Below are 26231 nucleotides of genomic sequence, written 5' to 3' on the forward strand. Positions count from 1 at the left end.
CCGGGACGTTGCAGTCTTCTGGGCCCATTCGAAGGGGTTGGCTAGAGAATGGGTGTGGGGGGACTCACCTGGGCAACCCCCATCCTCCATCAGATCCCGTCGAAAGGACCCAGAAGATGGCAGCGCCGCCGGAGCGGCACGCAGTAGAGTCAGCAGGGGGCTAGTCAGAATCCTCTACAGTCCTGCTTAACTTTGGGAGCCTGTTCCTCCTGCTTTGTTTCTTCTTCGTCTAGACTTCCTTCTCTTTTTCCTTCCACCTCCCAATTCGGCAGAGCGGTTCTTCATCTCTTGGGCCTCTTCTAGAACGAACCCAATTTTCCCTCTTTCGTCGCCGAGTTTTTTCTTCGATGAGACAATTTGCGGTTCCTTCTCAGCCAAGTCCCGTTGGAGCGATTGAGTTCGATCGTCCGTCTTCTGGACCTCCGACTGGACACCTAAATTATCCCTCTGGGTCTCTTTTCCAAGACTGTTGTCACGAGCGCGATTTCTTGCTCAAGGAACATGAACTTCTTGGCGTGAGGCTCGCAGGTATCTTCGCAGCTCTTTCCTCGTCTTCTTTCTCTCCGCGTCATGGGCCTTCACCTTTTCCTCGAGATAAGCGACGTAGACCTCATTCACAATTTTTCATCTTCTAGTTCGAGTATTTTTCCTTTGTTCTTTTCAACTTCTGTTTCTCGGCAAGCGGGGAAGTCCTTCAGTTGTTCGATATCCTTTTCTTTATTAATCATGGCATCCTCCCATTCTTCATTTTTCTTCTTTAGGCATTCGTTATTAGAGGAAAGGTCCTAATTTTTGCTTTCAATTTTCCGTATCATTTCCAGAGTATCAACAAGAGCTTTTCGAAGCTCTTAACACAGGACCACTCTCTCCTTAACTCCGTCTCTAAATCCTCATTCTTTTGGATATGAAATTCTCCCTTCAGAATGGTGTCATCACTTTCAGTCTGGTTGTTCCACTTCCTGAGAGCAGCCTTAATCATATTTGCCTTTCCATGTAGATGGCTAGTTAGTCCTCCAAAAATATTTTTAATAATATCATGTCCAAAGTTTTAAACTCCCCATGTTTCAGATCATTCTAACGGAAACTGGAATAAAAAATGGAGAAAAAGACAAATTTCCAAAATATGTTTTGAGAAAAGTGTTGAAGTCTTCACTTCAGGCGAAATAAGATTCCAGAGGAAAATAATTTGTCTCTTGTACATGTTTCTAGACTAAGAATACTGACCAGACCTAAAATTACGTAATTATTGGTGTCTCATTGAATCTGCTTTATAAACCATTAAACAAAATCGTTAAGAACCTCATATCTATGTATACAAAATGGAATTAATAAGGCAACGGCATTTTACCGTATATAAAAGCTGCTGTTCATGCTCATTCATTCATACACAAACACACACACACATATATATATATATATATATATATATATATATATATATATATATATATATATATATATATATATATATATTATATATATATATATATATGTGTGTATGTGTGTGTGTGTGTGTGTGTGTGTGTGTGTGTGTGTGTGTGTATATATATGTGTAGAAAGGTCATATAGCTGTAGGCTGCTTATTTGCAATCAAGGGGGCCATCTAGGAAAAGGCATACGTATATCATATCACAGTTTATTATTTAGCAATGTCACATTGCATCATCAAGGCTCAATTGACCTAAAAGACACTCTTCTTTTTAGCTCAGTTTAGCCTTGATGATGCAATGCGACATTGCTAAATAATAAACTGTGACATGATATACGTAAGCCTTTTCCTAGTTGACCCTTTGATTGCAAATATATAAAGAAGCATATAGCTATATGACCTTTTATATTATATATATATATATATATATATATATATATATATATATATATATATATATATATATATATATATATATATATATATATATATATATATATATATATATATATATATATATATATATATATATATAATGTGTGTGTATGAATCAATGAGCATGAATACGAGCTTTTATGTAAGGTAAAATGCCGTTGCTTTATTAATTCCATTTTGTATGCATAGATATAAGACTCTTAACGATTTTATTTAATGGTTTATAAAGCAGATTCAATAAGAGACACCAATAATTAAGTAATTTTAGGTCTGGTCAGTATTTTTAGAGTCTAGATTCCGAGTCCATTTCTAGAAAACATGTACAAGAGACAAATTATTTTCCTCTGGAATCTAATTTCGCCTGAACTGAACTGAAGACTTCAACAAAACATATTTTGAAATTTCTTTTTTATATATATAAAACATATTTTGGATATTATTTTTCTCCTTTATATATATATATATATATATATATATATATATATATATATATATATATATATATATACTATATATATATATATATATATATATATATATATATATATATATATATATATATATATATATATATATATATATATATATATATATATATATATATATATATATATCACTATTCACACTCTGACTCTCTTCTTGCCTCTAAATCGAAGAATTAAAATTTGTCTTTTGTTAAAGTAGGAGGGCAGACAATGTAAGCTGGTAGCAGGAAGTAGCCTAGTGTTTTCGATTCAACAGTGTTTTCAAATTTCACTCGCAAACGGCAGAGACTTTAGCGTAGAGGGGCATAGATGGATACAGTTTCGCTAGGCTAGATCTTAGTTATTCTGTTCTTAAAACCCAATTTCCCCTACTCTGTGTACTGGTGAGACTATTGTCATTTCAGGTCAAGCCCTGGGTAGGCGGAGTTTTGAAGCAAACAGCAAGACGAAGCCCCAACTTCGGGAGTCTTCACGCAGCCGCAGCTGCCACGAGACACAGACATGGCCGTGTTGTCTCCTCCAAGCACTCCTCTGTTTTCCCGTCTTTGTTCAAACCGAGAAAATTGTTAGTCCAATGGACCAAGGAATCTTATGCAACTGATCACTGCATTAGCTAACCTAGCGGTAGGTCTGAATTAACAATTGCTCCCAGTTCTCTTTCCCTTCGACTGAAACTCTCATTTTCCCTTGTTCAAATTTTCCTCTCTTAAACAGTCACTCACTAAGAAATCCTAGTAAAACATGTCCCATTTATGATGTCATCTAATGAAGTGTTGTCAATGAATTTATCCTCCACGGTGTTAAAAGTATTATTCCTAACTTAAGAAATCATCCCCCTTGTAATTAAGTAATGACAACTTGAGTTTCTGTTATGCAAGATTGTTATTTGGATACGTCCTTTTCCAGAAATGTGTACGCTATACTCCTTGGGCCTGCTCAACATCCTCTTTCTTGGAGATGAAGCCTTAATTCCACCTGGCAGTAAATTCCTGATAAAGCATCTGAGAGGCACATAAAGCTGTTGCGTTCATTCTATTTAGCATTGAGGTTTGTCCTATGTCAGACTAATATACCGAGCTGCTGTTAGCTCCTGTAAATAATCCATTTTAATCTATTTTTCTTGTTTTGCTGTAGTGTTCCAGTAAGTTTGCTGAATTCATTCATGTGGTTATGAATAAACCTCTATTCTTTGTTAACTAGTGTTAACTGGCAAGCTGATCTGTTCAATATCTGTCCTTTAGAGTTAATTATAGCCTTAACTGACAGAATTCCGTGGGTCTTAGGTAAAGCAAGGCAATATAAATCCAATCACTTAATTATATTAAGGACCCACGTAACAATATACATATACATATATGATATGAAAGCAAATGTTCCTTGGTGGATTAACAGGAAATCGTCTTTTTCTTTACCAAATTTTTCCTTCTGGGTATTTTACAATTTAATTTCTTAATCCATCCTGACTTCCCTCCTCCAGTAGCTGTAGCAAACTTGGCTGGTTTCTTATTTGCCTTACAAGGCGTACCGGCTTCACCCATTGACCAATTTCTTCTGGCGCTTCAGTATATATATATATATATATATATATATATATATATATATATATATATATATATATATATATATATATATATATATATATATATATATATATATATATATATAGCTTGTATTGCGCTTACCCTAATGTTAAAGCCTAGTGCTTGTGAGAGATGTTGTTCAGGCGTCCTGTATAGTGCATTGGGTACCCAAGAAACAGTTCTCTCACGAGGCACAGTAATTTCCCTCCTTCAGTAGACCACTCTATCGCTTCTTCTCTAGTGAAGGCCCAAACTTCCCCTTTCCCTTCTTCCTCTGTTTATTGGAAACATTTCCCCGAGAGCCGTTGATGCTCTTCGTTTAGTCTTTTCCCTCGATGTCAAGAACGTCTCTTTCTTTCTTTCTATTTTGATGCACTCTGTAACTATATTAGTTTTTATCATATGAATTTAATCATTTCCTTCTCTCTCTCTCTCTCTATTTTGATGTGATCTGGACCTGTTTCAGTTTTTATCATATGAATCTTGGCATTCTTTAATTTTTCTGTATCTCTCTCTATTTTGATGCAATCTCAAACTATTTCAGTTTTTATCAGATAAATCTTATTATTTCCTTTAATTTCTTTCTCTCTCTCTTTTGATGCAATCGGGAACTATTTCATTTTTTATCAGATGAATTTCATTATTTCCTTTAATTTCTCTCTCTCTCTTTTGTTTGATGCAATCTTGAACCATTTCAGTTTTGATGTAATGATTTTTTTTCATTTCATTTCATTTTTCTGTAAAGTCTCTCTCTCCCTCTATTTTGACGCAACCTGATACTATTTCGGTTTTTATCAGGTGAATTTTATAATTTCTTTTAATTTTTCTGCAATCTCTCTCTCTCTCTCTCTCTCTCTCTCTCTCTCTCTCTCTCTCTCTCTATCTATATATATATATATATATATATATATATATATATATATATATATATATATATATATATATATATAAATACATACATATATATATACATACATACATACTATATATATATACACATATATATATATATATATATATATATATATATATATATATATATATATATATTTCAAGTCAAAGAGCAAGAGCATCAATCACTGGAGTGGCGATCTCCCTGCTGAGTGTGTGACCTCAGGTGGCCATATTGAAAGGTCTCGGTCCAGCTCATAGTACTATACTTTATTATTATTATTATTATTATTATTATTATTATTATTATTATTATTATTATTATTATTATTATTATTTATCTCCTTTACTATTATTATTATCTTATTATTATTATTATTTTTATCTTGTTATTATTATTATTATTGTTATTATTATTATTAGTTGACCCAATTTCACAGAGAAAAATTACCTTACAAAAACACGTTGGCCTAAGCACTCCAACCAATGCCTAAGCATCTGCTCATGGATCTAAGCAGTGTTTAGCATAACTGGTTCCTATAAATAACAGGACTCTCGTTCCATACAGTCACTAAACACTAACTAAACAGTAATGTACAATCACTAAACACTAACATTCACAACACACTTACACTCACTAAACACTCACACTTACTATACACTCACACTCAATAACACTCACTGAATACTAAACACTCACTATACACTAAACACTCATTAAACACTCACAAAATACTCACTGTACCCCAAACACTCAGTTAACATTCACTAAACACTCACTTACTCCTACATATTCATTAAACACTAAACACTCACTAAGCATTCAATAAGCACCACTATACACTAAACATTCACTAAGTACTCACTAAACATTCACTAAACACTCACTATACATTAAACACTCACTAAACCCTAAACAATCATTAAACACTAATTAATTCTTAAATACTCACTAAACCCTAAATGCTCATTAAATCCATAAACACTCACTAAACACTAAACAGTCACTGAACATTCACTAATCACTCATTAAACACACTAAACATTCACTAAACACTAATTTTCACAAGACATTCACTAAACATTCACTGAATACTTGCTAAACATTCACTAAACACTAACACTCAATAAACATTCACTAAACCCTAAACACTCACTAAAAATTCACTGAATACTTACTAAACATTCACTAAACCCTAGGCACTCACTAAACACACACCAAACATTCACTGAATTGTTACACTAAATATTCACTAAACACTAACATTCACAAAACATTCACTAAACCCTAAATACTCACTAAAGATTCACTGAATATTTACACAGCAAACATTCACTAAATACTTACAATGTAAAGACGTCTTCTTTACCCATTAATTACGATCATGTATATATTTGTATGTAGAATTTCCTGGCCTTTTTGCCAACATATATTTTAACACTGTATGTACATTATGTCTCTTGTTATTGTTATTTGATTGAATGTTAAACACAAATTGCTCTCATTTACCTTGCAGGTTACTGAGACCTGGGGTCGGGCACCACATTTCTGTCTGCATGCTGCTATGTATACCTTATGCCCAGATAATAAATCAATAAGTACCCAGTTCTGTCTTCTTTCACCTCACAACTGGTGACCCCGGAGTGACGGTAAACACAGCAGTTTTGGCTTCGCCATTAACAGACTCATCATGGCCGCTTTACCTTCGGAGAGCCTTTAACAGAAACAAACGGCGACAAAGTCTAGACCTCTGAAAGCTCCTTCCTCGGAGAACACCCACGCCACTAACAGACTAATTACGGCGTACCTTCTTCAGGTACGTTCTGGCGTTCTCAAATGGCTTGGCCCTGCCATTTGCGATTCATGTTGACTGTATTCAGAAGTCATTAACGGAACCACAGAGCATATAGTTTTGACTTCTGACGAGCCCCAAACACCATTAACGGACTAAATACGGCGCTTATTTCGCGTTTTGGTGTGAGTCAAAATGTCAGACACTGAAGTAGAAAGTCGTTCCAAGGACACATCCTCTGCATTCCCCTCTCGCCTTCAAAGGCAGCAATAACCCAGGCGATGAAACTGCCACCATTCTCACGGCAAAATACTGCATCCTGGTTCCTGCGGGCAGACGTCCATTTCTGTGTAGCTAAAATCACAGACGAGGAAACCAAAGCGGATGTCACCATGACAACGCTGCCAGAGGAGGTCTTCAACAGAATCACCCCATGGTTGGACTTGCAGCCGGGCAAAGTCAAGTACAACGATCTACAAAAGAGATTCATTGACACGTACGCTATGCCCGTCCCAGAGAGAGCCCAACGCACCCTTGACCTGATGAACCAGACCCTGGGGAACGCATCACCCAGGGATGCCTGGGATGAACTACGAGGTCTCCTGATGCTGCCGGGCTTCGACTCAGACAGACGGAGGAGGGAGATCAGCTTGTCATGGGAAATATTCCTACGGCGCCTTCCGCAGGAGGTGAGGGCGCAAATCATGGAAGCAGACACGCTCTCAATGGGCGAATTGGTGAGCCTCGCACACAAACAAACTCCACGAGGCCGCTAAGGCCTCCAAGCACGCCACAACACCTGCAGCCTGGTAGCAGGAGAAGCCAAAGAGGGGGACACGAACACGGTATACAGGAAGAAGGTGTCACCACAGCAGCAGAAGACAAGGACAAGTCAAGCCTGGTGTTACTTCCATTGGAGGTTTGGAAAGGACGCGAAGATTTGCAGAGCCCCCTGTTCTTTCACAAAAAACTAGGAAGGCGACCATCCAAAGCAGCAGTGGCCGCAAACCTTAGAGAATCCCAGCCAGTAGGAGTCTTCATCCATGACGCCATATCAAGACGACGGATGCTGATAGACACGGGCTATGCAGTCGGTATTTCCGCCGTCGGGGGAGGACCACGACCGCATGTCCGGCGCTGCAGCCGCACTAGTGGCCGCAAATGGAAGCCCCATCCGCTACTACGGAACTCAGACTTGCAGAATATCCATCCTGGGCCATAAATATGAATGGCCCTTCATCATCATGGATGTCAAGTTTCCCTTACTAGGCACCGATTTCCTCGCACAACATGGACTGCTGGTAGACGCTGGCCGAAAACGCCTGCTGGATACCAGAACCTGCCACTCCTGACTGCTCTCCACTGGACTGGGAATGCCTGCCATATGCTCCATCTCATCGAACAAATACAGCGCCCTCCTGCACGAATTCTCAGATGTCTTCAAGCCAGAACTGCGTCAGGTGCCAGGTACCCAGACCAAGAAACTCTAAGATGCTAAACGAGCATTCGCCAACATGGAAAGGTTGGGCATCTGCAAAAAGGCATTGAGTCCATGGGCGTCCCCCCTCCATATGGTGAAGAAACCAGATGGTTCCTGGAGGCCCTGTGGGGCTATCATTGGCTGAACCTAGTAACAACACTGGACCACTATCCCTTGCCAAACATGAAGGACCTAACAGGAGCCCTGCATGGGGCCAAGATATTCACAAAAATGGATTTGCTCAAGTCCTATCTGCAGGTGCCAGTACATCCTGACGACGTTCCGAAGACAGCCATCATCACGCCGTTTGGGACATATACCTTCTCTTACTCCACCTTCGGCCTCAGGAATGCCGGGGCCACATTCCAACGCCTGATAGACAGCATTTTTGGGGACCTACCTTTCTGCGTCTGCTATGTGGACGACATTCTGATCTTCTCCAGGTCCCCGGAGGAGCACCTGGTCACGTCCAGGCTGTGCTGAAACGCCTTCAGGAGAACAGATTGGTCGTCAGATTCAACAAATGTATCTTCAGGTGGAGAAGGTAGACTTCCTGGGACATGAGGTCTCTCTGACAGGTTCCCACGCCATGGCCTCCAAGGTGGATGCAGTGAAGGATTTTCCAACACCAAAAACGATCAAGTCCCTGCAGGAATTCCTTGGCATGGTCACCTACTACCGATGAGTTGTGCTTGACATCACCCGCATCATGTATCCCCTAACCGGAGTGCTGAAGGGGAAGCCAAAAGCACCGACTTGGGAAGTCCAGCAGCAAAAGGCGTTTGAACAGATGAAGGCAGCCCTCGCCAAAGCCACCACCTTAACATATCAAGACCGCACCGTCCCCCTGAGACTTACCACTGACGCCAGCAAAATCGCTTGCAGAGCCGTGCTGAAGTAGATAGTAGATGGTTCCCCCCACCCTCTTGCATTTTTTAGCTGCAAGTTAAAGCGCCGGAGACCTGCTGCAGTGCATTCGACAGGGAACTGCTGGCAATCTACCAAGCTGTGCCGCACTTCAAGTACCTCTTGGACGGCAGCCCATTCACCAACCTGACAGACCACAAGCTGTTGGTACATGTGTTCATGAAAGCGGGAGACGCATGGTCAGCAAGACAGCAATGGCACTTGGCTGCTATCTCCAAATTCGGATGCACCATCAGTTATGTCCGCGGCAAGACAAACCCAGTAGCTGACGTCCTATCAAAGACTGAAATAAATTCAGTCCACCTGGGCATAAACTACGAAGACCTGCTGAAGGAACAGGCCGCAAACCCGGAAACAGCAGCTAACCACACGGCACTTACCGCACTGAAGTGGGAAGACGTGCCAAAGGTGAATCCGGATTGACACTTCTCTGCGACCCCAGCACAGGCTGCCCACGCCTCGATACCCGCATCATGAAGAAAGCAGGCATTCGATATCATCCACAGGCTGTCCCATCCATGAGGAGGAACAACAACGCGCCTAATGACAGAGAAATTCGTGTGGCATGGGATCAGGAAGGACGTACGAGAATGGGCGAAGAACTGCACACCGTGCCAGACAAGTAAGATCACAAGGCACATGGAATCAGGCATCGGACACTTCCCTCAACCACGACAGTGTTTTGGGCACATCCACGAAGACGTTGTAAGACCTCTGCCGCAATCAGGGGACATCAGATACCTCCTGACAGTCATAGACTGTTCCACAAGATGGCCGGAAGCAACCCCAAGGGTAGAAATATCAACAAGCGCCAGACAGAGGCCCGGCATTCTTGTCGGAACTCTGGGTCTCCCTGGCACACCTGATGGGGACAACACTCCACAGTACAATGGCATACAACACTGCAGCCAATGGTATGGTGGAAAGGACCCACCATTCATTGAAAGCAGCTCTGATGGTGCGTTGTATTGACGAATATTGAAAGGCGCAGCTGTCCTGGGTCCTGCTGGGTCTCTGCACCACACCGAGGGCAAATGGCGAGGAATCTCCCACAGAAAAAGTCTACGGCGAAGCATTGGCCATACCTGGAGAATTCTTCCCCATGGAGCCGGACAACCCGGATACACCCCTTCCAAGACTAAGAGAAATTGCAAAGAAGTTTGCTCCCTGCTGGAAAACTTTCACGGACAGGACCCATAACTTCAGCCCAGAAGGCCTGAAAACCAGTACACACGTCTTCATGAGGAACGATGCCCACCGCCCACCCTTGACCAGACCATACAGAGGACCATACTGAGCCGTCAGTAAAACATCCAGGCCTACCTTGTCAACATCCATGGGTGGGAAGACTGGATATCTATCGACAGGTTAAAGCCAGCCTTCCTAATGGACAGCAGAACCGACAAGGAAACCGGCAGACGTCCCAGAATTCCTCCACAAAACAAGACCTCGGATGAACAGATCAGCATCCCAAAATGAGGCTGAGGACATCCCAAGGGCCGCACTAAGGATGTCATCCACCCGGCAACACTGCGGGACAACTCAGCAGTCAAAACCGCCCCACAACCGCAGATATCAAGAACTCGGGGTCGGCTCCTGCTCTCCAAGAAGATACCGTCATTAACATTCAACAGATCTTCCAATCATTATTTCATAATAATTGTCTTGGGGGGGAGTACTTGTAAAGATGTCTTCTTTACCCATTAATTACGATCATGTATCGCATCTATCAACGCAGCAAGAATCTCATGTATACAGTATATTTGTATGTAGAATTTCCTGGCCTTTTCGCCAATATATATTTTATCACTGTATGTATATTATGTCTCTTGTTATTGTTATTTAATTGACTGTTAACAAACACAAAATACTCTCACTCAGCATGCGGGTCACGGAGACCTGGGGTCTGGCAACACGTTTCCGTCCACACGCTGCTATGTATACCTTATGCCCAGGAAATAAATCAATCAATACCCATTTCTGTCTTCTTTGACCTCACAACACACTAAACATTCACTAACACTAACATGTACTAAACCTTCACTAAACCCTAAACACTCATTAAACATTCACTGAATACTCACATACAATAAACATTCACTAACATTCAAAAAACATTCACTAAGCCCTAAACTAAACATTCACTACACACTTACTTATAAACATTCACTAAACACTTACTAAACATTCACTAAGCACTTATTCACTAAACATTCACTCAGTAACATTAACGATAAAAAAAATTCACAATCGGGTTACCAGACCTTTAAAGATGGCTGCAAGGCTTTGCAGTACCGCTCTTGTGGAAGATCACTGAACTACATAGTACAGGTATAGAGATCGCAGCTCCAGGTATATACCCTCTATGGTATAATGCTGTATGAACCGCAGCCCATGAAACTCTCAGCCAGTGGTGGTGGCCTGTGTTGTTATGTTGCCAGAAGCACAATTACTGCTAACTTTAACCTTAAATAAAATAAAAACTACTGAGGCTAGAGGGCTGCAATTTGGTATATATTTGATGATTGTACGGTGGATGATCAACATACCAATTTGCAGCCCTCTAGCCTCATTAGTTTTAAGATCCGAGGGTGGACAGAAAAAGTGCGGACAGGAAAAGGTGCGGACAGAAAAAGTGCAGACGTACAGACAAAGCCAGCACAATAGTTTTCTACACAAAACTAAAAGGAGACTTACAGTGAACAGCAACAGCAGTAATTGCAAGACACTCACCAAGGAGTTCAAAAGAGCAGTAATTAATGCACTTGTTTAAAACCCAAAGGTTCTAGACTATAATAACAAAGGCAAAGCCACTACCAAGGCAAGGAAATGAAGGATCACATACAGGTTGAAACACTTAGAGATAGCAACAATCAATTAAGGAAAATCCAGAACTAGTCAAGTTCTGAGAAACAAAGTCAAGTCTTTTTAGACCAACAGACCCACATGGTATGAATATTTTCTGCCAACAGAGATGTAGCAGCCCAGATGTCCAAGTGGTGAGCTGGACTCTTCTTCTTCAGAGTTCATGCGCCTGAAGGCAATCATAAAGCGATGGGATTTAAGAGCCAAAACAGATGACATAACTCCAATAAAGTTACTGAAATTACACTAGTTGGAATATTACCAAACTGAATATGATTAGTGCAAATTTTATCAAACACTTGACCATGTTTTGATGCAGACCTTGCTTTTAGTACAGCAATCATCAGCTATTATGAGAAAAGTAACAAATAACTTAAAACTGAAGTTTCTCTTATGTAATGATTCAATAATGATTAAAGTGGCATTACAGTAAAACCATGTTTCCAAAAAACTTTTATTTTAATATATAGCAAATCAACAGACATGGTATCTCAAAATATGCTATATTAATTATAGTCTTAAAAATATACTACTAAAATTTAATAAAATTTATTAAAGTAGTCTCATAAAAAAAAAAATCATATGGGAAGACTATACAGTACCTTTAATTCCTTGGCAGCACACCTTAAGGCACCTTTTATGACAAGCTGTGCCACCAAATACAGTACAGTATGGACAAAAATAAAACAATCAGGAAGAATGTGAACTGTTAGATAAAAGAAGAATCAGTAAGTTCAGCTGTTACAGTACACACATGATTCTGAATACATTCATCCATATGTAGTCAAATGAATAACTTGTATATCATTTCCCAATAAAAATTAATACTAGTATAACTACAACAAAGTTTTCCTTCCAACAAAGTGTAGGTAGGTTCCATATAAATATAATAAATCTTAATATTAGATAACACTGTGAAACAATTACAAGACGAATATGCCGTATTATACATATCTGGAATAATTTTCAGTTAATGTTGTTATAATCTGTTCTATTTTATTATCTTTACAGTATAAAATCAGTGATGTATAAACTTAAAGACTACTTACACAGCAACTCTTCCTTAAATTTCTCAAATATGATATATTGTATCTACTGTTACGAGAGTTCTTAAACTGTATATCAGACTGCTTCCGTAAAAATACATTCCATTATCATAGCCAAATTTTCCATTCATACAAAATCCCTGAACACCCAATTTCACCATTTAAGAAGAAAGATCAGCTGGCACTAGTGGGTTAGTGCATGCACACAAGGTCTCCAATGATCAAATAAATAACTTTGTGTGTATGTCAACGGGTCAACAGTACCCAGAATTTCACAAGCAATTATAATTATTTCTAATTTTCTTTTCATTTCATTCACTCTTTTTAAATTACTACATAAGAGTACAGTAATCCCTCAATCATCTGCATTTCCCCTGTCCTAACTACACCCTTGATAGCAACTTTATCAATGCAAATGCATACATATGTGTACTTAATCACAATCCAAGCCAAAAGTGTGAATAAAATCACACAGGTACAGATGGGTGTATGAAGTGAAGATCAAACTTTCCCAATGGAAGCACAAAAAATACATTTCCCCAGTCAGGCAAACTAGCTGAGCAATGTAGTTTTGCTGATTGGATCAAAGGTCAAAGAGAGTGTGTGCTGACTGACTCATTGAAGAGGAGGGACAGGGGTAAGAATGTGTGCCAATTGGCTTACTAATGAAGAGGGGGTGGGTGGGGGGAGAGAAAGGGGTAATCAAGTCTACAGGGCATGGGTGGAGGGAAATTCACAGAGTGAATCAGCCTGTCATGCAGGCTGTTCTGTCAACTGTAGTGACTCACTTTTGCTCTACAGCATTACTGGTTCTGCACTAAGGAAGCTCTTGCTTTCATTAATATTACCAACAGGTCATCCAGTTGCCCCATCTTCTACATAAGAACCACTTTCCAGTACATCTGGCATCATAGTTCCAATGCTCCGTCCCTTGCCCAACTCTTGCATCACGCCAGAGTTGGACATCTCACTCAGCCTCAGGATAAGCACTGATGGCATAACTCCTTTACCTCTTCCTACACCAATGATTGTTGACATAGGGTCACTTTGCAGTTTTGAAGGGGTGTAATACCTCTTCAGTACCAGTAGACTCATGGAACATGCCTTCACATAAGCACATCGATATGTCCCCTTTGGTAAGTGCTAGAATCACTCTCATAGATTACCATACTTAAAGATGTATGATAGAGAGAGAGAGAGAGTGGTGAATGTTGTACAGTATGTTGTTTTACAATTATTACTCTCTGGTAGAGTGGACATCATGTACAATACAGTACTGTACAGTACATATCGTAACTGGCTAAAGATATAACTGAACTATAACACAGGCACCGTAATTTACATAGAAAATGGTACCCATACATAACGTCCATAACAGGGGAGTCTAGCGAATGCAAAGTGCGGTAGCATTGCACTTATATGTGTACTTATCGTTCAATGGTACTGGTAATCTGGTCATGGTGTTTTTTTAATTTCCCTGTTACACTTGTACATACACAGCATTCATTATATGTACATACACTGCATACAATACAATACCTTTGGAAGTCTTGTGTTTGATGATTGTTACATCATCATGAATAGGTAGTTTTGGTAGGCTACGCTACAGTGACAAACTTTTTGTATGACATTTTGCCTGGTAAGATGATATATTTTTGGTTGTTTTGTTTAATATACTTATAAAAAAATATGGATCATTCTCATTTCTTTGGATTCTTTACAATTGTTCAAGATAGCATGTATGAAAATAGTCTAACCATGGTTATGGTAGGATTTACAGGTAGCCATATAGGCAGCATAACCTAGACTAACCTAGTCATTATTCCTTTGTTTGCATTTTGGATGTATTCACAACCCCCTTGGATGTAATGGTGGAAATCTTTCTTATACTATGTGTTATATTAATTATTACACATTCATGGATAAGCCATGTTTACTTTGCCAATTCAAACAAAGTTTCTGAAATTTTCTGAAAGTACTTTTTTATTTTTGTTCACCAACCCTATTTCTTCAATTCCTTGATTTCTAAAAGTTCTTAAAATTTTTGTAATAGGAGGAAGATGTTGACCTACAGGAAAAAGAGGAAGAGGAGCAGCACCAGATCACCAGCATTTCCCAACTGACTTGCCTTCCCTGTGGCTCATTTCTATGGATGAGTTACAATAGCAGCAGCAGATCATGACCACTCATTCCCCCTGAAACAGGCATACCTGTAATGGGAACAGTGCAATATCAAGAACAGTACCAACAGTGGAGACAGCAGTTGAAGCTCACTACGACAAGAATGAAGTGGCAGATAACTCTTTCATCCTGAAGGACGGCTAAAAAGCCTCCACTAACTCTGGTCTGAAAAACAGCTTGGGAGAGTTTGGCATAGCAAGAGATAGGGTGGTGGCACCAGGAGACTGCCTGATAAGCAAACAAGGGAAGCTCACCAACAAATCACCAGGTGTAACACTGGAGAAGTGGGAAGGATGACTAATGGTCCCACTGCAGTCCATTCAGTTCTTCAGAATGAATGGAAGTATATTATCTTCAACGAAACAGAAGACTTTTTACTCTTTTCTGTTTGCAGCTGAACTTATGCAACCTTCGCACTCTTTAGAAGGAAGATCCTTCAAGCAATCTTGGTCCTAAAAACAACACTCATAATACATGAAGATCAATATCAATACATTCCTAGGACACCTTCTAATTGAGTAAGGCTTTGATTAAGTCACCATTATAGGCTCAAGCACAGACATGCAAAAGAACACGTACACCAATGCACACACAAACAATAAAAATTTCACCCAAGGTAAATACAAGACTGCAACCCAAAATGAGTACTGTAGAGCAGCAACATGTATACTTCACAGCAGCTCACGGAAAAGTGAGGGACTGGCCAGACAAGTGGCTGGGAGTCTCCAGCAATTGCCTATAACTAACAGCTAATGATCTGAACGACCAAACCAGCCAGTGCTTCAAATATTCATAAAAGATGAAGGCTTGTATACTTTGTAGGAACAAACACATTCAAAGGAAAGATTCAAAAGGCAGGCAGGAAGTGTATAAGCATGAGGTCATGTTAGGCAGTTTGTATAGATTCATACACTACCCCTCTATCTGTCACAATACTTGAATTTTCCATTATAAGCCAAAGATTTAGTGGGAAATGTCTCACTCTTACAATGACTGTTGTTTTCACAGCTACAACACAATATTTTTGTTAACAAATTACACCATATACTTTACTTATAAAAAATACAAAGACCTACTTGCTTTCCATTTTCAAACATAAATAAAATGTCGCTGACTTTCCAGAACTTACTGATAACTAACATAATATACAAATTCTTACCAAAGGATAATATGTGCAAACATTTTTTTGTAAGACAAAAATCCTGCAATGCAGTGTAGCACTTACATGTATATCAGACTAGATCTATGCCTTCTTAGCTTTCTGAGCATTCACAATCATTTCAACTGCCTGAGCAAGATTATCAGCAATAAAATCTGGTTTTACCACTGGATGGTTTTCAAAAGCAGGGATGTATTTACCAGTTCGGACCAACACTCCACGCAGCCCACATTTCTGTGATCCACCTACATCTGACACTATGTCATCTCCAATCATCACTGCCTGAAAAAATTCATATTTTATATATCAATGTCTTACTGTAAAAGGTGATTATTCTTGATATTAATGAACTTTGCAAAAGTTTAATTTTCAATTTTCATAAATAAACAGAATGCTTTTGTAACAATTAAGACACGTTAAACTTCATCACTGTCATCATCATAACTGTGATTATGTGAAGTTTTCCCTTTCAGGGGTTAGATGTGAAATGAGTCCTCTCCATTCTTCTTTCCCTTTCAGGGGTTAGATGTGAAATGAGTCCTCTCCATTCTTCTTTATCCTTCACTCTTTGTACCTGAACTTCCATCAGGTGTAAGTCTTCATATATCCACCCACTCCATGATTTCCTGAGCCTTTGTCTGGCTACTTCCATATTTACTGCTTTTCTAACCAACTGTCTGATCACATCCCATGGATATAAGGTCTTTTTTTCAGCCTTTTGATACTTCATCACTCCACTAATTCCTCAATGTTTCTGCAGCAATGGAACATTTATATTTATCAGAGGTCTAGTTGTCGTCCTCCATTTCACTCATGATGCAGCTTCTTTCTTCTTACTGCTCTCTCAACTTCTGTTGCACAATCCAATACGTCCCTATGGTAACAGAAATGCTCTACCTCTTCTATGACCTACCCATCTATCACAAGCATCCTTGAATCCCCTCTCTTTTCCACTGGCTTTGGTGATACATTTCTGGTAACCAAAACCTCTCACTCTATGTACATACTGTGATCCTGAGTACCTCCTGTGAGACCATCTATTACATTCAGTAAACAGTACAGAGTTCATCCATAAAACTTTCCCACAACCACATGGCCTCATGATTGTAATTTTTCTTTTGCTTCCCTTCCAGTCTCCATAAGCTTTATTTAGCTTATGCCAATTTTCAGTCCTCTCTTCTCCATTCCATTCTTCCACCTTTTAAGCACTGCTACCATCTCTTCCTCAGACTCTGCTCTTTGCACTGGGTCATCTGTATAAAGAATCATCCAAGGCTTCCCTTGTCTGCATATACTTTAGTTTAAAGCAGCCAAATAAAGACTTCACACTTAAATTTCTCAACATTTTATCAAGATGCCAGGGTATTTTAATCTTACAGTTTAATCTTACAGAGCAATGTTAACCGTACAGATATTCTGCACAATATCAAGAACTCTTAAAATATTAAACTTATTGCCCAAAACATTTGAGGAAAGGAGGGCTATTGTTATTCAGACTTTGATGATGAAAGCTACGAACTTCAGTGCAACTATTACCCTTAGTTACTTTCAGTGAGCATACAGGTACTGTTAACAGGCTAAAATACTCAGTAGGTAATCAAAATTTGGATCTTTCCTACATAGTGACCCCCAAGGGTTTTAACCTGGAATGTGTCCACCTTTGCAGCGCGTTTAGTAAAAGTGTGTTGGGGATTTCCATAAAAACAAACAAAAGACTATAAATATCATAACCCCAAGAATATTAGTCCTAGATAATAATGCCCCAAAACCCTTGGGGTCACTATCTAGGTAAGATCCCAACATTTTGACATTTAATGACAATCCAGTAATTGCTTTCACATTTCTTTAAATGTTCCTGGTAGTATTGGAGTCTCCCATACCGGTCAGCAAAATATCTTTGAAAACTCCTTTTGTTACTTCCATGAGGCACAGTATTTTATATTAATAAAGAACATCACAATAGATTCAACACAAACACACTATACTGGTACCTTATCTGCGGTTATCCCCATATCTTTGAGTGCTGCACCAAAAAACTGTGGTGATGGCTTCCCAACAATCTCACTTTTAATGTCACATGCAAATTCCAGAGCATTAGCAAATGCTCCAACATCAAGCTGCAACTTTCCCTTATGCTTGTAGTACTTCCTGAAAAATGAAAAGGAAAGTTTCTCAACAATGGGTCAAATAACTAATGTTTAATGCAGACCATGGCAAAAATCATCTTAAACCAGATGATGCATATCAGTAGTGTAAAACAAACTGTATTGTACCTCCAAGGATAAGTACGTACCATAATGATTTAAAATTTAATATTTTCAGCCTGCTAACTACAAAACTTACTACAGAACCTACATTACCAAGTCTATTTAGGCAGTATTTGTGCCTAAATAGAAGCACTACATCCATTGTTGACGATAGAAAGAATTCATATGGACTATTTTTATAAGATGTATTATATAATGTGGAGTTACTCACCCATATCCTAAAGAAAACAATACTGGTTTTTCCATTTCCATCAGTGTTGTAAAGGCCTTATTCACATTAGCAAATGAAAAACCTTCATCAGCATCACCCATTACTACACAAGTTGGTTTTCCTTTCATTAATGAAGAGAATTCTCCCTCAATCTGAAAGAAAAATTTAAGTAAAATATATTATCTGCATACAAACTTATCAGTTTACAAGTGCCATTTCCCCTGTCAGCAGTTTTCCAGGCACACAAAAAGAAGAAGAACCCTCACTTGGCCAGGTATTCCTCTGATCAGTGTCTCTGGTGGTAAGTGGTTGTCATGTCCTTCCCTGTGTTGTGCAAACTTATTACAAGCTTGCAAATGGTCAGAAAGTGATGGGTTTCAGCTAAAAATTATATTTTAGTTTAAAAGTCTCATTTGTTAAACCCTACTCCATCAGTTTACACACACCTGTGCAACTATCTAAGTGGTAAGGTCTTTTCATTATAGGAAAGAAAATTTAAGCTTGGGTGCTGAGGCAGGCGACCTGAGTGAACAGAGTCAGGAAATCTATCTTTGTACTGACAAGGTGTTTGAGGTCAGACTGGAACCTTGTACAGTAGTAGGGCCATCTCTGGTAAAAAATTAAAGTCATAAGCACCCAATCATTCATGTAAGGATCCTTTTCCAAGTGAACTGGCAAATCAAGATGAATCCCAACTTCAGTTGAGTCTTGCCTGTACACAAATGGTACTCAATAAAACTAATTAAAAACCCTTATGAAAGATATGAAAAACATAAAGAATTCTGGCTAAAATAAAATAAATAAATATATAAAACTCATGTTTCATAGATGAAAACAAAAATTATAATTAATTACAAGGGAGTGATCTTGAAGAAAAGTGGCTGAGAGAGCAAAGTTGGTGGAGGCAAGAGCGACCAATGGAGCAAATGGGAGAAACACCAATAACCCAACTAAGACATCAGATGAGACAAGTTCCATTACTGAAATGTCATCCTATGATAACACCAAGGAAGACAGAGAACAACTAGACATCGAGGCTGCCTCAGAAGCATAAAATTGGCCAACATGTCTCTATTTACCTCTTTCTGCTCAGATAATGACTGCATTATACTAGAAACCACTCCTGAAAAACAGAAGAGGCAAATTCTGGAGTACAGATTTGATAACAGCAACATGCAACAAAGACAGTACTACATACAAGATAAATGACCCATCATCTTACCTAGCAAGCCTAGGCAACTGTATTTGGCATATTAAGTACAATTAATATGCAGTACAACAAATAACAAAAGTATTAAATTACACACTTATCCTTCAGACAGCTAAAAGTAAATACATAAATCCTGAAGACATTGCTGTTAGCACATACTGAGAAATAATGATTGCAGATAGTGCAGTTGCTAGTGCAAGACACTAAATTAATCCTGCAGACAATGCCACCAGGCACATACACAAAATAATGATTGGGAGGACAGTAGAGCTCACTCATTCAAAAATTAAATAAATCCAAAGAACAATACCACAAGCAAACAATTAAATCCTGCAAGCAATACTGCTAGCAAAGAATACTTAAATATTAATACAGTAAATCTATGGTTGTGCTGTTGCCTGAAATATACTAGTAATGCAAAATGGAAAGCAGACTAATTGATTGGAAAATTAAACTTATACTAAAACACAAACAAAACCTGTAAAAACATCAGCATAATGAAGGCGTGCTGGTAACAGCTGTGACAAAAATTAACATCATAATTAAAACATTACTGAAAATACAGTACAGTATCTAAGCAAACATTTAATTATCCAGAAACTAAGTACAGTGCATGTATACAGTCAAAAACAATAGTTACTGCAATTTTAAGTGAAAGATTAAATGAAAAACAATGCAGTGAAATAACTGTCTTACTGTTACCAAGACCAAGAAAGAAAGAGCTGACACAAAGTAGATGAAAGGTACTTAAAATTACTAAACTGAAACACTTCAATACGATGAAGAAATTGACCAACTGGTGAAACAAGAAAAAGCTAAAGTTCTTTCAGCACACTGGAAAATTATAAACAGTAAATAGTTTAAGAACACCACACCATGAAAATATTACATATGAAGATGAAGAATGAAAATGAAAGCAATCCAAAAACTGTACAGAACTGTTACCTGCTGCTCAAATGACAGGCTCACTAGAAGTGTAACAGTTTCCCATAAGGGTTTTGAAGGACCAGGAGTGCATGCCCTAACCCACCAGGATATCAAGGAATGACTCTTTTCTTCTGGATTTTCAGCATCTGGGAATCTGTACAAACAAGCTACAGTAAAAGTAATGGGTTTATTATGAAAAATTTATTATTTATTTAGCTAATTTCAGCTGCATCTAAATACACTTCTATAAACCCTTAGCTCTAATTTTTCTGCTTGTGGTGAATTTAAGTTCTACAATAAGGGAACTAACTTCATTACTCTACTGACTAGAATGTAAACACTAAGCAAAGATCCTATCTGCACTCGGCATTTCTCTTCTGCAAAAAGTACCAAGATCAAGGCTACCAATAATGATATAATCCCTCCATATAACTGCTCTTAGAGTTATTCTTACTGTCAAGAATACCCAATCACCTATTGCAATATACATACATAACAGTACAAGTCAGCATGTGCTACAGCTACAGCAATAATCAAAATACTGTAACAGTACAAGTCAGTATGTGTTACAGCTAGAGCAATAATGTTGCTACAAACTACAGCACTGTACATCGAATATATTGCATAAATCATTGACATATATGATCCAATAAAGTCATGGATGATAAAATTATAGTAAAAGAATTACAAACAAGAAACTTGCTACTGTAGATACTACCATTAACTACCTCATGGTGCCAAGCTGATAAAGAGATTAATGAACAATTGCAACACTGAGAAAATAAAGACCTTGCTAAATTTCAATGCTTGTACATGAACATAAACATACTTACATTAGGATGAACTAACAGGTGAGGAGAGAGTCCCCTTTCCTTAAGAAGAGAAACCACAGCTGGGACAGGGCTAAATATATCAGCTTCACAAACTTCATAACCATGACTCTGCAGCTTCTTAACAACAGCGCTTCTGGTATCACAGGTTTCATTGGTGACCAAGCGTACCGGAATATGGGCTTCCTTCAGTCTGATAAATATAAAATTTTTAATATAAAATTTTCTTCTTTTATTGCAAACCAGTCAGTTTATACATGCCTAATGCTGTGGTCAGCAGCTCCCAGATATACCCCACAGAATACAAAATAATAAAAATTTCTCCAGTGGTCAGGTATACATCCAGGGACCCTAGGACCCCTGATGATGAATAAGTCATTATTGAGCATTGTGTAGACTCGCCTCAAGATGAGTGAAGCTGAGAGGAGACATTTTGTGCACACTGATTGGTTTTTATTAAAAGAAATCAACACTGTTACAAACTTAATTTTTTTAACACAAAGTCAATCAGTTTATATGCCACAGTAGTTACTTAGGAGGAAAAGCTTTTTGCCATGTATCAAAATTTTTTCCAGTGTAATAAGGTGAGAGGATTCCTGAGTAAGTATGATCAAGGAAATAGAAGTCCTTACAAATAACAAGAGTTATGAAATTGAACTGGATTCTTTCAAGCAAAGTCATGGTTTGTAATTTCATTAGTTTTTTTTAAAATAGAGCTGCTTAAAATTTAAGTTACATTCACCATTTTCCATATGTAGGTGCTAGTACCCAAGAAGACTACACTCCTGAAAGAAGGAAACATATGAGGGTGAGGGTGATGAACTGGGGGAGGGGGAGGGGACTGCCCTACCTAGGAGCAGTTGTGACCTGCAGCCGCAATAAAACTGACAAGTAGACTGACAGGCTAAATACCCAAGACTCAAATGTATTTCCCTTAAGTAAGACTTCACAAAAGCATTATATGACTTCCACAATGAATAGTTTAAAATTACCACAACCTCCTTATTTTTCTTAAAAGCTACAGATACAGGAAATCCCCGGTTATTGGAGATCCGGTTTTAAGGTGCTTGTCTAGCAATGATAATAACTGGATTTTTGGGGCCAATATGCGTCGATATCTGCTTATCGACGCCAATGGCCAAAGATCAGGGCTGATACCCATCTAACAAAGGCGCCGATCCTCGCTTATCGGGGCTGATATCCGCTTATCGGTGCCAATAAGTGCCGATATTCATTGATTTCAATTACCGGCGATTTTCGGTTATCTTCATGCTGTCGGGAACGGAACCCCAGCTGATAACCAGGGACTGCCTGTATAGCAACAACATAACCTCATGACCACTACTGGCTTAAGAAGAAAAGATCATATTCGTTAACTTCAAAGATGATTTCAAAGTAGTTTTGGACTCCAATATAATAGCCCCAAAATCAATGGTGATAGAGAGAAATTTCTTTTGGCTTCACCCAATCTGTCTGACATGGTGGCACTTTATACCACTTTGTAATGTCAAGAAAATATTCCCTACTGCAATGGCTTTCTTCAGATGAGAACCAACACTTACTGCACACCCAACCAGTAACCTTCATCACACAAGAATACCAAAAAATTAATAAAAAAAATAAACATCACTGAAAGCCAAAGGGAAAGGAAGAAAGCATAATCTAATTATGAGAGCAAACACTGAGAAGTACAAGTACATAACTTTCATGCCTTTATCTATCAAAGAAAGACTGAAAATGTTTGACCCTCATGCTGATACCCTCAAGCACTCACAAGGTGCTTTGTGCCACATATTGCAAGTGGAATGAAATATTTTTGCAGCTTCCCTTTGACTACCATCTGCATAGATTTTTATCTTTTTTCCTTCATCATCTGTTCTCTTTGGTTTCTCCCCATCTACTTGTCCAACTTCCTAACCATGTCTTGCTCTAGTTTTCATCAATTAATTACATATAAACCCTCAGAGCCAGCCTATAAGAACCAAGAAGTGTGACTCAGCTATCAGGTTAGATTTATCAATAATCATTGAACATTTTCCTCAGCATATTTGTAAAATGTCCTTGGTACCTAGTGTGCTGTAGACAGCCTGCAGTTCAGGAATGGTCTCCACCACTGCATGTCAAAATGCTCCTGTCATGATGTTAACAATGGGACCTTCAAATATCTGGCCTTCGGAACTTTTTTCTGTCTTGGAAAACTGAAGTGTCTGCTCCTGAGATGCTGACACCACAGGAATATAAATTACATCTCCTTGTAGCAAAAACCAGTGCATCTTTCACAGAGTTATGTTCCTAAAACATGCACTTCTGTCACATGTAACTATGTCTCAGAAACCTACACTTCTATGACAGTTTGACTGTTACTAAGGAACCTGTTCTTCAGTCACAGTCAGCTGATCTTTTGGAAATCTTTAATTCAGTCATAGTATGTGAATATGTTTAAGGAATCTGTCTGTTGCAGTGTGATAATGCATCTCAATATGGTGTGCTACTGTTATTTAAAGTTAAAGTTCATGTCTCAAGAACCAGTGCTTCTGTTTAAACATGTTGATATGTCTTGAAATATTGTGCCTGTGTCATTGCATAATGAAACAGGTCTGCTGCACCCAACACTGTCCTGGTGGTCTTAGATGAAAGGGATCAATATTTGGCGTTGGCTACTCCACAAAGCAAATGTTGTCAACTAACATGCATCATACATCATAAAAGTCACTTGCACTATCATCACCAAGAATATGTACCTCCATCATTGTTATCAACATTCTTTTATAGTTTTTAGAAGGGTAAAAGGAGACCAGTCACCTGCCATCAACATTTTGTACCATCCTTAAAAATCTTACCCAGAAAGGAAACCGGGCAAAAGTACTGCAATAATAACTTTTACCATACTTTACCATTACCTCCCTAACAGAATCAAGGAAGTGTGTAAATATCCAAGAAATCTTTATCATTATTACCAGAATTTGTTTACCTGGAAACTATTTATTCAGTGTGGATTTATAAGCAGTGAAACAGTACAGCAGTTATTTGCCTTAATAGGTAGGTACATAACCATAACACATTTAGGTAAAGTACTGTAAAATGAAAATCACTCCAACAAGTAAACACTGAAACCTGGCTTTCTCTCAGAAAAATTATTTTTCTGAGAACACACAAACCAAAACCAAACATATAAATAAGTAATACACCTAAATGAAACAAAACATTAGCCCAATAACATTTAAATATCCAGGCTGAGTAAATATTATATACAAGAGATTTAGTACAGTACTCAAAACAACATGTAAGCATAGGAGCTTACAAAATATTAAATTTGTTGATTTAATGATAAAGGTAAATGAACTGTGCCTATGCACGATTTATTCCACAAGTTATCTCTTGCCTAAAGGAACACATAAGCAAAAATATTCTGAAGACAGTGGTATTCTTGACCCATGAAAACAAACTTCATGCCTCTTTCCACTCTTGTTATACAGTATTTTAACAAAAACTGCACTGCGAACTGCCATATCCTTATACATATCAACACTAGGTAGATCCGTACGCAGCATTTTACTGCATTTATCCAGAGCTAATAAGTCCACATCTACACCTGGCATAATACTATAGTTGGAGTAGTAGTAACATTTATAATATAGTCTAGTGAATAAAAGGCTCCCTCTCATGTGAGATACAGACTTACCAGTGAGAAGACTCAAGACATCTTTTGCTTGGTGAAGACTGAATTCTCAACTGACACAGAATTATACTATACAAGCCAACAGATATGCGCTTAATACTGACTAACAGATTTGTAATTTGTATGGACATAATGGTAGCCTATGTATTTGTCAAATGGGTACAGAGGTATTTGCGACATACGAAATTGACCAATGTTTAGTAAATCTTGCAAGTGGAAGATGTGTGTTTTGTGTATTGATAATTAAGCATTTTTCATACATTAACCCTTGGATTTCGAAGCGTCATCAGCACGTGCTGGAGTGGACTTTTCTGTCCCTGTTCTAGATAGAACTTTCTAGAAGCCTGGGGGTCCAGTTCTAGTCAGATTTCTGGGAGTGTTAAATGGAAATGTGAATCAGTTCGTGCGTTATGAAATCACTAAGTGTGGAGGGATCTTTCACTCATTTGTGAAAGACCAGATTGGAAGGATGTGTTGGTCGCTTGGGAAAGAGTTAGTAGGAACTTAGAAAATTACTGATCTTTATAAGTTTTCCTTACAGATCTTATTGTGTTGCAGTGATTATTTCTTTACCAATGTTTAACATTTATATTATGTATTTCTGTTTTTTATGAACTGGGTGAACTTTGGTTTTAATGGTAATGGTTCTGTTCCTTGCAGATGTTTTGAGTAAAGTAGAAACCATTAGTCATGAAAATGGAACCATGGCTAAATTGGGACAGTCATGCATCTGCACAGACATGCATGTAACATAGCCATTATGGGAAGTGGTCATTTAAAAGGAACCATGACTAAAGGACATATGATTACAATGGAGACACATTAGTGAAATGGGG

At 38.4% G+C, this 26231-nt stretch overlaps 1 protein-coding gene across 3 annotated transcripts in view; it reads right to left on the minus strand.

The window, feature by feature from the left end:
* Window positions 1–12325: 12325 nt before the first annotated feature.
* LOC136850660 (phospholysine phosphohistidine inorganic pyrophosphate phosphatase-like) overlaps window positions 12326–26231 on the minus strand; it is a 136959-nt gene continuing 123053 nt past the window's right edge. For all 3 annotated transcript variants that reach the window (XM_067124421.1, XM_067124419.1, XM_067124420.1), the window contains 4 exons: window positions 21720–21909; window positions 18750–18901; window positions 18263–18419; window positions 12326–16553 (listed from right to left, as the gene is read on the minus strand). In XM_067124421.1, coding sequence (XP_066980522.1) covers window positions 16356–16553; window positions 18263–18419; window positions 18750–18901; window positions 21720–21909 — 697 coding nt within the window. In that variant the 3' untranslated portion in view covers window positions 12326–16355. The remainder of the gene's footprint in view (window positions 16554–18262; window positions 18420–18749; window positions 18902–21719; window positions 21910–26231) is intronic.

The sequence above is a fragment of the Macrobrachium rosenbergii genome, chromosome 22 (assembly GCF_040412425.1).
Source record: "Macrobrachium rosenbergii isolate ZJJX-2024 chromosome 22, ASM4041242v1, whole genome shotgun sequence".
Taxonomy (NCBI): Eukaryota; Metazoa; Arthropoda; class Malacostraca; order Decapoda; family Palaemonidae; genus Macrobrachium; species Macrobrachium rosenbergii.